Source organism: Pan troglodytes, chromosome X (assembly GCF_028858775.2).
Source record: "Pan troglodytes isolate AG18354 chromosome X, NHGRI_mPanTro3-v2.0_pri, whole genome shotgun sequence".
Classification (NCBI taxonomy): Eukaryota; Metazoa; Chordata; class Mammalia; order Primates; family Hominidae; genus Pan; species Pan troglodytes.
The window spans coordinates 145,371,850-145,384,268 of NC_072421.2; the positions used below are offsets into that span (position 1 = coordinate 145,371,850).

The window sequence follows — 12,419 nt, forward strand, 5'->3', positions numbered from 1 at the left end:
CAAGCATTTAGCAAGCACCTATATGCCAGGCTTTGAGTGGGAGTGTGGGGGTGCACCAACCACTGGCCACGTGGTTATAAGGGTCTGGGCCTGTGGAATGAAGCAGAAGACGTCATCGTGAAGGAATCAGTTTCAGGCCTCGCGAGAGTTGGCACATGCCACGCGAGGGCCACTGCCCTATTGGCTTCTGAGTCACGGACTGCCCCGGAAGCTTCTGGGTCACGGACTGCCCCGGAAGCTTCTGGGCCACGGACTGCCCCGGAAGCTTCTGGGCCACGGACTGCCCCGGAAGCTTCTGGGCCACGGACTGCCGGACCGTTGGGCTGTGAGGCAGCGTCTCAGCGAGGCGGCACCCGGAGCCATGTCTTCACATAGGAGGAAAGCGAGGGGGAGGAATAGGAGAAGTAACCGTGCCATGCGTGTGGCTCACTTAGAGCTGGCAACTTATGAGCTGGCGGCAACTGCGTCGAATCCCGAGAGCAGCCCTCCTGGATACCAGGCCGCCATGGCTGACAGGCCGCAGCCAGGATGGCGGGAATATCTAAAGATGCGGGTCAGCAAACCCTTTGGGATGCTCCTGCTCTCCATTTGGATCCTGCTGTTCGTGTGCTACTACCTGTCCTACTACCTGTGCTCTGGTGAGTGCTGGCTCAGGCCAGGCAGGGAAATGCTGGGGGAGGGGGAGGGGGAGGGGGAGGGAGAGGAGGGCGGGGTGTGGCAACACACCGGCACCAACCATAGGCCTTCCTGCCCCTTCCTGTCCTCTCTCCTCCCAAAGGCCTTTATGGCCCTATCCTCAGCAGTCCTTACAAAGTCCTGCCCTCTCTCGCCTGGCTGCAGGAAGTCTTTCCTGCCTAAACTCACTTATAAAAGACTTTCCCTCCCCAACTTCCCCTAACAAAAGCCTTCCCTTCCTCACTTCCCGCCACAAAATAGACTAACCTCCCTTGTCGCCCCTTTTTAAAAATTGAGGACAAGGCACGGTGGCTCACATCTGTAATCCCAGCACTTTAGGAGGCTGAAGCAGGTGGATCACTTGAGGTCAGGAGTCCAAACCAGCCTGGCCAACATGGTGAAACCCTCATCCCTACTAAAAATACAAAAATTAGCCGGGCATGGTGGTGCACGCCTGTAATCCCAGTTAATCGGGAGGCTGAGGCAGGAGAATCGCTTGAATTCGGGAGGTGGAGGTTGCAGTGAGCTGGCATGGTGCCACTGCACTCCAGCCTGGTGAGAGAGCGAGACTCCGTCTAAAAAGAAAAAAAAAAAAAAGGAAAAGGACTGGGCTCAGTGGCTCACGCCTGTAATCCCAATACTTTGGGAGGCCGAGGCGGGCGGATTGCCTGAGCTTAGGAGTTCAAGACTAGCCTGGGCAACAAGGTGAAACCCCGTCTCTACTAAAATACAAAAAAATTAGCTGGGCGTGGTGGCATGCACCTGTAGTCCCAGCTACTTGGGAGGCTGAGGCAGGAGAATTGCTTGAACCCGGGAGGCGGAGGTTGCAGTGAGCTGAGATCGCACCACTGCACTCCAGCCTGGGCAACAGAGCGAGACTCCGTCTCAAAAAAAAAAAAAAAAAAAAAAAAAAAGGCCGGGCGCGGTGGCTCATGCCTGTAATCCCAGCACTTTGGGAGGCGGAGGCGGGTGGATCACGAGGTCAGGAGATCGAGACCATCCTGGTTAACACGGTGAAACCCCGTCTGTACTAAAAATACAAAAAAATTAGCCAGGTGTGGTGGCAGGCGCCTGTATTCCCAGCTACTTGGGAGGCTGAGGCAGGAGAACGGCGTGGACCCGGAAGGCGGAGCTTGCAGTGAGCCAAGATCGCGCCACTACACTCCAGCTTGGGCGACAGAGCGAGGCTCCATCTCAAAAAAATGAAAAAAAAATTGAAGTGAAATTCATATAACATAAAATTAACTATTTTATAGTGAACAATTAAAGGGATTTCGTTCCTGTAAATGTTGTGCAACCATCACCCCGTGTAGTTCCAAAATATTTTAACCACCCCAAATTAAAACCCATACCCATGAACCAGTTACTCCCAATTCCCCAGTCCATAAGGGTACTTAATTCCTTTTTATGGCTGACTAGTATTCCATTGTAGGGATATACTATATTTTTATCTAGTTTTTGAAATTTACCGAATTTGGGTTGTTTCCACTTTGGGCCTATTATGAACAATACTGCTATGAGCATTTGTGTACAAGTTGTTGTGTAGACATGTTTTGAATTCTCTAGGAGTAGAATTGCTGGGTCATATGGGAACTCCATTGATCTTTTTGAGGAAGTCCCACACTGTTTTACAAAGTGGTTGAACCGTTTTACATCTCCACTAACAATGTTTGAAGGTTTCAATTTCACCAATATATGTTATCTGTCCCCCTTGTTATACATTATAGCCATTATGGTAGGAGTGAAATAGTATCTCATTATGGTTTTGATTTATATTTTCCTAATGCCTAATGACGTTGAGCATGTTTTATATGCTTGTTGGCCATTCGTACATCTGTGGAGAAATGTCTTTTCAATTATTTGACCATTTTTAATTGTATCGTTTGTGGTTTTGCTGTTGAGCTTTAGGAATTCTTTATATATTCTGGATACTGGACCCTTATCAGATACCTGATTTGCAAATGTTTCCTCCCATTCTGTGGGTAGTCTTTTCACTTTCTTGATAATGTCCTTTGATGTAAAAATGTTTTTAATTTTGAGAAAGTTCAATTTATCTATTTTGTCTTTGGTTGCTTGTGTTTTGGAGTCATATCTAAGAATCCGTTGTCAGATCCAAGGTCATGACGATTACTCCCATGTTTGCTTCTAAGAGTTTTACGGTTTTAACTCTGATATTCAGATTGTTGATCCATTTTGAGTTGATTTTTGCATATGGTGTATGTTAAGGGTCCAACTTCATTCTTTTGCGTGTGGATAGCCACTTGTTCCAGCACCACTTGTTGAAGAGACGATTTTTTCCTCTTGGCAGCCTTCTGAAAAATCAGTTGATTATAGATTTATAGGTTTAGTTCTGGACTCTCAATTTTATTCTGGTCTACGTGTCTATCTCTATGCTGGTACCACATTCTTTTGATTACTGCAGCTTTATAGCAAGTTTAGAAATTGGAATGTGTGAGTCCATCATTTTCGTTCTTCTTTATCCATACTGTTTTGCGTATTCATGGCCACTAACAACTCTATATAAATTTGAGAGTCAGCTTTTCCGTTTCTGCAAAAAGGCCATTGGAATGTTGATAGAGTTGGCATTGAATCTGTAGATCACTTTGGAAGTGCTGCCATCTTAACAATATTAGGTATTCCAATCTGTGACCACAAAATGTCTTTCCATTTATTAATGTCTTCTTTAATTTATTTCAGTAATGTTTTGTAGTTTTCAGTTTACAAGTCTTTAACTTCCTTGGTTAAATTTATTTTTAGATATTTTATTCTTTTGTATGCTATTGCAAATGGAATGGTTTCCTTTTTCTTTTCATATTGTTCTTTGCTGGTGTATAGAAGCACAGCTGATTTTTACCTGTTGGTCTCGTACCCTGTAAAATTGTGAAATTAATTTATTAGCTCTAGTAAGATTTTGTGGGCTTTTTGGATATTCTAGACATAGAATCATGTTATCTGTAAATAGAGAGAGTTTTACTTTTTACTTTCCGATTTTCATGCCATTTATTTCTCCTTATTGCTTAATTGCTCTTGCTAGAACTTCCAGTACAATATTGAATAGCAGTGATGAAAGCAGGCATCCATGTTTTAGAGGAAGCTTTTGGTTTTTCAACATTGATTATAATGTTAGCTGTTCATCAGCTCTTCATCATGTTAAGTAAGATTCATTCTGTTCCCAGTTTGCTGAGTGATTTTATTACGACAGGGTTTTAGATTTTGTCAGATGCTTTTTTTGCATCAATTGAGATATGAAATTGTTTCCCTTTGTGTATTATGTTGACCGATTTTCTTATGTTCAACTGTCTTTAGATTAGTGGGATGAACCCCACTTTATAGTCATTGTGTATAATCCTTATAATACGCTGTTGCATTTGGTTTGCTGGTATTTTGTAGGAGAATTTTCTATCTATATTCATAAGCGATATTGGTCTGCAGTTTTCTTGTGGTGTCTTTGCCTGCCCTTGGGATCATGTTACTACTGAACTCCTAGAATGAGTTAAGAAGTATTGTTGCTGGAAGATTTTGAGAACGATTGATGTTAATTCTTCTTTAAATATTTGGTAGAAATTACCAGTGAAGCCATCTGTTCCTAGATTTTTTTTGTTGAAACATTTTATTTTTGATTTTATTTTTACTTTAAAAAAAGTTATGGGATACATGTGCAGAACGTGCAGGTTTGTTACACAGGTATACATGTGCCATGGTGGTTTGCTGCACCTATCAACCTGTCAACTAGGTTTTAAGTGGTATTTGTCTGAATGCTCTCCCTCCCCTTTCCCCCAACCCCTCGACAGGCCCTGGTGTGTGATGCTCCCCTCCCTGTGTCCATGTCTTCTCATTGTTCAACTCCCACTTATGTGTGAGAACATGCGGTGTTTAGTTTTCTGTCCCTGTGTTAGTTTGCTGAGGATGATGTTCCCAACTTCATCCATGTCCCTGCAAAGGACATGAACTCATTCTTTTTTATGGCTGCATAGTAGTCCATGGTGTGTATGTGCCACATTTTATTTATCCAGTCTATCATTGATGGGCATTTGGGTTGGTTCCAAGTCTTTGTTATTGTAAATAGTGCTGCAATAAACATACATGTGCATGTGTCTTTATAGTAGAATGACTTATAATCCTTTGGGTATATACCCAGTAATGGGATTGCTGGGTCAAATGGTATTTCTGGTTCTAGATCCTTGAGGAATTGCCACACTGTCTTCCACAGTGGTTGAACTAATTTACACTCCCACCAACAGTGTAAAAGTGTTTCTATTTCTTCACATCCTCACCAGCATCTGTTGTTTCCATACATTTTAATGATTGCCATTCTAACTGGCTTGAGATGGTATCTCATTGTGGTTTTTATTTGCATTTCTCTAATGACCAGTGATGATGAGCTTCTTTTCATATGTTTTTTGGCCTCATAAATGGCTTCTTTTCAGAAGTGTCTGTTCATATCCTTCACCCACTTTTTAATGGGGTTGTTTATTTATTTCTTGTAAATTTGTTTAAGCTCCTTGTAGATTCTGGTTATTAGACCTTTGTCAGATGGATAGATTGCAAAAATTTTCTCCCATTCTATAGGTTGCCAGTTCACTCTGATGATAGTTTCTTTTGCTGAGCAGAAGCTCTTTAGTTTAATTAGATCCCATTTGTCAATTTTGGCTTTTATTGCCATTGCTTTTGGTGTTTTAGTCATGAAGTCTTTGCCCATGCCTCTGTCCTGAATGGTATTGCCTAGATTTTCTTCTAGGGTTTTTATGGTTTTAGGTCTTGTGTTTAAGTCTTTAATCCATCTTGAGTTTACTTTTGCATAAGGTGTAAGGAAGGGGTCCAGTTTCTGCTTCCTGCATATGGCTAGCCAGTTTTCCCAACACCATTTATTAAATAGGGAATCCTTTCCCCATTGCTTGTTTTTGTCAGGTTTGTCAATGATCAGATGGTTGTAGAGGTGGGGTGTTAATTCTGAGGCCTCTGTTCTGTTCCATTTTTCTATATATCTGTTTTGGTACCAGTACTATGCTGTTTTGGTTACTGTAGTCTTGTAGTATAGTTTGAAGTCAGGTAGTGTGATGCCTCCAGCTTTGTTCTTTTTGCTTAGGATTGTCTTGGTTACACGGGCTCTTTTTTGGTTCCATATGAAATTTAAAGTAGTATTTTCTAGTTCTGTGAAGAAAGCCAATGGTATCTTGATGGGAATAGCAACGAGTCTATAAATTACTTTGGGCAGTATGGCCATTTTCACGATACTGATTCTTCTTATCAATGAACATGGAATTTTTTTTCCATTTGTTTGTGTCGTCTCTTATTTCCTTGAGCAATGGTTTGTCGTTCTCCTTGAAGAGGTCCTTCATGTCCCTTGTAAGTTGTGTTCCTATGTATTTTATTTTCTTTGTAGCAATTGTGAATGGGAGTTCACTCATGATTTGGCTCTGTGCTTGTCTATTCTTGGTGTATAGGAATGCTTGTTATTTTTGCACATTGATTTTGTATCCTGAGACTTTGCTGAAGTTGTTTATCAGCTTAAGGAGTTTTGGGGCTGAGACGATGGGGTTTTCTAAATATATAAAATCATGTCATCTGCAAACAGAGACAATTTGACTTCCTCTCTTCCTATTTGAATACACTTTATTTCTTTCTCTGGCATGATTGCTTTGGCCAGAACTTCCAATACTATGTTGAATAGGAGTGGTGAGAGAGGGCATCCTTGTCTTGTGCCGGTTTTCAAAGGGAATGCTTCCAGCTTTTGCCCATTCAGTATGATGTTGGCTATGGGTTTGTCATAAATAGCTCTTATTATTTTGTGATGTTGAGAAGAATGTATATTCTGTTGATTTGGGGTAGAGTCTTCTATAGGTGTCTGTTAGGTCTGCTTGGTCCAGAGCTGAGTTCAAGTCCTGAATATCCTTGTTAATTTTCTATCTCGTTGATCTGTCTAATATTGACAGTGGGTTGTTAAAGTCTCCCACTATTATTGTGTGGGAGTCTGTCATTTTGTAGGTCTGTAGGAATTTGTTTTATGAATCTGAGTGCTCCTGTATTGGGTGCATATGTATTTAGGATAATTAGCTCTTCTTTTTGCATTGATTCCCTTTACCATTATGTAATGCCCTTCTTTGTCTTTTTTGATTTAAATTTGTTTTATCAGAGACTAGGATTGGTTTTTTTTTTTCTTTCTATTTGCTTGGTGAAATTTCTCCATCCCTTTATTTTGAGACTGTGTATGTCTTTGCATGTGAGATGGGTCTCCTGAATACAGGACACCAGTGGGTCTTGGCTCTATCCAATTTGCCAGTCTCTGTATTGTAATTGGGGCATTTAGCCGATTTACATTTAAGGTTAATATTGTTATGTGTGAATTTGATCCTGTCATCATGATGCTAGCTGTTTTGCACATTAGTTGATGCAGTTTCTTCATAGTGTCATTGGTCTTTGTATTTTGGCGTGTTTTTCCAGTGGCTGGTACTGGTTTTTCCTTTCCATATTTAGTGCTTCCTTCAGGTACTCTTGTAAGGCAGGCCTGGTGGTGACAGAATCCCTTAGGATTTGCTTGTCTGTAAGGATTTTATTTCTCCTTCACTTATGAAGCTTAGTTTGGCTGGATATGAAATTCTGGGTTGAAAATTCTTTTCTTTAAGAATATTAAATATTGGCCCCCACTCTATTCTGGCTTGTAGGGTTTCTGCAGAGAGATCTGCTGTTAGTCTGATGGGCTTCCCTTTGTAGGTAACCTGACCTTTCTGTCTTGCTGCTCTTAACATTTTTTTCCTTCATTTCAGCCTTGGTGAGTCTGATGATTATGTGCCTTGGGGTTGCTCTTCTCGAGGAGTATCTTTGTGGTGTTCTATTTCCTGAATTTGAATGTTGGCCTGTCTTGCTAGGTTAGGGGAAGTTCTCCTGGATAACATCCTGAAGTGTGTTTTCCAACTTTGTTCCATTCTCCCCGTCACTTTCAGGGACCTCAATCAAACGTAGGTTTTGTCTTTTCACATAGTCCCATATTTCTTGGAGGCTTTTTTCATTCCTTTTCAATCTTTTTTCTCTAATCTTGTCTTCACGCCTTATTTCATTAAGTTGATCTTCAATCCCTAATATCCTTTCTTCTTCTTGATTGATTTGGCTATTGATACTTGTGTATGCTTCACGAAGTTCTCGTGCTGTGTTTTTCAGCTCCATCAGTTCATTTATGTTCTTCTCTAAACTGGTTATTCTAGTTAGCAGTTCCTGTAACCTTTTGTCAAGATTCTTAGCTTCCTTGCATTAGATTAGAACATGCTCCTTTAGCTCAGAGGAGTTTGTTATTACCCACCTTCTGAAGCCTACTTTGTCAAACCCATTCTCTATCCAGTTTTCTGCCCTTGCCGGAGAGGAGTTGTGATCATTTGGAGGCGAAGAGGCATTCTGGTTTTTGGAATTTTCAGCATTTTTGCACTGTTTTTTCCTCATTTTTGTGGATTTATCTACCTTTGATCTTTGAGGCTGAAGAACTTTGGATGGGATTTCTGTGTGGGGGTTCTTTTTGCTGATGTTGATGTTACTGCTTTCCGTTTGTTAGGTTTTCTTCTAACAGTCAGGCCCCTCTGTGGCAGGTCTGCTCTAGTTTGCTGGAGGTTCACCCCAGACCCTGTTTTCCTGGTTATCACCAGTGGAGGCTGCAGAACAGCAAAGATTGCTTTCTGCTCCTTTCTCTGGAAGCTTCATCTCAGAGGGGCACCAGCCTGATGCCAGCCAGAGCTCTCCTGTATGAGGCTCCTGTCACCCCCTGTTGGGAGGTCTCTCCCAGTCAGGAGGCACAGGGGTCAGGGACCCACTTGAGGATGCAGTCTGTCCCTTAGCAGAGCTCGAGTGCTGTGCTTGTAGAACCCTCCTTGTCAGGGTCCACTGCTCTCTTCAGAGGTGGCAGGCAGGAATGTTTAAGTCTGCTGAAGCTGCGCCGACAGCCGCCCCTTTCCTCGGGTGCTCTGTCCCAGTGAGATGGGAGTTATATCTTTAAGCCCTTGACTGGGGTTGCTGCCTTTCTTTCAGAGATGCCCTTCCCAGTGAAGAGGAATCTAGAGAGGCTGTCTGGACACAGCTGCTTTGCCACACTGTGTTGAGTTCCACCCAGTCCTTAGCACAGTCAGGGGAAAGCCGCCTACTCAAGCCTCAGTAATGGCGGATGTCCCTCCCCACACCAAGCTCAATTGTCCCAGGTCGACTTCAGACTGCTGTGCTGGCAGGGAGAATTTCAATCCAGTCATTCTTAGCTTCCTGGGCTCTGTGGCAGTTGGACCCACTGGCTTGGCTCCCTGGCTTCAGCCCCCTTTCCAGGGGAGTGAACAGTTCTGTCTCACTGGGGTTCCAGGTGCCACTGGGCTAAGAAAAAAAAAAAAAAACAAAAACTCCTGCAGCTAGCTCCGTGTCTGTCTGAACAGCTGCCAGTTTTGTGCTTGAAACCCAGGGCCCTGGTGGTGTAGGCACATGAGGGAATCTCCTGGTCTGTGGACTGCAAAAACCATAGAAAAAGCATAGTATCTGGGCCAGATAGCACAGTCTGTCACAGCTTCGCTTGGCTGGGAAAGGGATGCCTCCGCTCCTTGCACTTCCCAGGTAAGGCGACACCCCACCCTGCTTCTACTCACCCTCCGTAGGCTTCACCCACTGCCTAACCAGTCCCAATGAGATGAACAGGGTACCTCAGTTGGAAATGCAGAAATCACCCAACTTCTGCATTGGTCTTGCTGGGAGCTGCAGACCAGAGCTGTTCCTTTTCGGCCATCTTGCCAGCAGATGCCCCTGTTTTTGTATTTTTATATTGATATATCATAGTTGTATGTATTTTTGGGGTGTATGTGATATTTCAATATGTATATACAATGTGTAGTGATCAAATCCAGGTAATTGAGATATCCATTACCTCAAAAATTTATCTTTGTGTTGGGAACATTCCAATTCTTCTCTTCTAGCTACTTTGAAATATAAAACAAATTATTATTAACTATAATTTCTCTGTTACAAGGGAGGTTTTGTTTAGTGTTTCAATCTCTTTATTTGTTATAGGTATTCTTTGAAAGGTCTTCCCTCCTTAACCTCCCTTCACAAAGTACTACATTTCCTTTCCCTTCTTTCAGAAATGACTTTCTCTCATAGGTGACTTTCCTCCCTCATCTCTCCCAAGACCTTCTTTTCAGTACCTCCATCACATGGGACTAACCTTCTTCACCACACCGCTGAAACCACTAACCTCCATCATCTCCTCTCTTAAAGCTTTTCCACTCCAACCTCACTTGCTAACCTCCCTTACTTCACCACACATTTCCTCAATCACCTCCCTTCACAAAAGTCTTTCCTTGCTCATTTCTCCTCATGAAAGCCTTTCTTTACTCACCTTCCATCACAGAGTCCTACCCTCCCGCATGTTCACTCACAAGTGCTTTCTTTTATCTCTCTCTAAAGGCTTCCTACCACACTTCTGAAAAAGTGCTTACTTTTCTCACCTCAGTCGTGGAGGCCTTTAATTCCTCAACTCTTCACTAAAATTCCTTGTCTTCCTTCACAAAGACCTTCCTCCCTCATCTCCTCTCACAAGGGCCTTTCTTCTTTCACCTCCCTCATGAAATAATAACCTCCTTCATCTCCTCTTCATAGTCCTTTCTTATCTCACCAGTACATTCCCTGCCTCACCTTTGCTTATATAGTTCCAGCCTCCCTTATCTCTCCTCACAAAGGTATACCCTCCATCTTCTCCTCTACCAAAATCTTCTTTCCATGCTCTCCCCTAACAAAATTCTAACCTCTTTCACCTCCCCTCACAAAGACCTAATCTTCTTTCATGGTTACCTTTCCTGCTTTCTTTACCCTCACAATTGACTTCCTTCCCTGCTCAAAGGCCTCCTTCCCTCAAGTCCCCTCACAAAACCCTAACTTTCTCACCTCCTTTCCCAAAAAACTTCCCTCCTTCACTTATCATCACAAAGGCCTTCCTTCTTTTACCCTCACAAATGCCTTCCCTCCTTCATCACCATTCCAAAAGTTTTTCTTGTCCTTCAATCAAGGTCCTTTCATTTCTCACCTCCCCACAATGACTTTCCTTTGCTCACTTCACAGGCCTTTTCTCAAAAGCTTTTCATTCCTTATCTCACAGAGCCCTTTTCTCCTCTCTGAAAGTCTTCAGTCCCTTACTTCCCTTCTTTTACCTTATACCATCCTCTCCCTCTCTAAGCTACCTTCACTAAGGCCTTCCCCTCTCCCTCAAATTCCTTCCCTTACCTCTTTATTTACCCTCCTCCAGGCCTTCACTCACTCCCTCTCAGAAGCCTACTTTCAGCTCTCCAAAAGTTCTTCTCCCCACTCAGGTTTTCCTTCCTTCACCACCCAAAGGTACTTTCCACTTCTTCCCCAAAAGCCTTCTTTTCTTCCTTCCACTTAATGGTCTTTCTGCCTCACTTGCTTCACTCAAAGTCTTTCCCTCCTCCTCCAGATTCTCCCAACCTGAACTGCTTTTCCTTTTCCTACAACCTTCCTTCCTTCCATAACCTTCCTAAGTCTCAGATGGTTTTCTCAAAACAGCTTTCTCAATATTACCCATAATGGCGTGCCTTTTCTCCCAACCCCCTCACAAATGTATTTTATGTTCTCATCTGCACAAAGGCCTTAGATTTCCCACAGTCTCCTGCCTTTGAGCTCCAGACCCAAGCCCAAAGACTTCAGCATCCCCACCTCTAATCCCAAGGGCTTCTTTCTCCCTGCTCTCCCTAGAGGTTTTCCATCTTCTCAACCAAGGTCCACCCACAGTCAAAGAGGGAGGCAAAGATTGGGCAGTGGCATCACAACTAAAAAGAATAGAGACTTCTATACACTATGTCACAACTACATGGGTTTCTAGGTTTTTGTGAGGAATGAAATTCGAAATTAAATAAAGTATATGCTGTGTTTTATCAATTATTTGAAATAAGTTAGAAAATATGATTTCTGTTCTTTGAAAAAATGTTAAGATATTTTTAATGATCATTTACAAATCATAATATTACTACAAATTATTCAGGTTTATTTCTACTATTTATCTAAAGCACCAAAGTATTTCTGAATTACTGTATTTGTAATAGTACAATACTAAAAGTCTTCTTATCCTCTAAAAAAGTAAGCTGAAAAACAAAACTATAAATTGTGTATTTTTTCTTAGTCAGTGAGTTCTTCATTTTCTATTTCTATTTTGAGTAGAACTCCCACACAAAAAAGAATACTGTCTAATTCAGTGTGATTTCTTTATTTCCAGGAGTACTTTTTCCATTATAGGTCTAACATGTTTTCTCCTAAAATAATCTATGATTCATTCTTTACATTGTTAGATTTCCCAGATTCTCAGGAGGTAATATGTGACTGTATGAATTAAATTTAATTTGCATTTAAAATTATTTCACTTAATTAACATAACAAAATGCACTTGTTATGGGTTGAATTGTGTTCCCTCACCAAAAACAGTTGCAATTATAACCCCAATACCTTATTTGTGATCTTGTTTGGAGATAAGGTCTTCATAGAGATAATCAAGTTAAAATGAGGTCATCTGAAGTGTATTTTAATCCACTATGAATGGTGTCCTTATAAAAAGGGGAAACTTGGATGCAGAGACAGACACCCATACAGGAAAGACTATTTCAACCTGCAAGCCAAGGAGAGGCGTTTCCTCACAATCCTCAGAAGGAACCAGCCCACCCCGTCTCTACTAAAAATACAAAAAATTAGCCGGGCGTGGTAGCGGGCGCCTGTAGTCCCAGCTA

At 42.1% G+C, this 12,419-nt stretch overlaps 1 protein-coding gene across 1 annotated transcript in view; it reads left to right on the top strand.

Moving 5' to 3' along the window:
• Positions 1–223: 223 nt before the first annotated feature.
• The window catches only part of FMR1NB (FMR1 neighbor), a 44,751-nt gene continuing 32,555 nt past the window's right edge, over positions 224–12,419 (top strand). Inside the window, exon 1 of the mRNA XM_521295.8 lies at positions 224–638. Coding sequence (XP_521295.2) covers positions 362–638 — 277 coding nt within the window. The 5' untranslated portion in view covers positions 224–361. The remainder of the gene's footprint in view (positions 639–12,419) is intronic.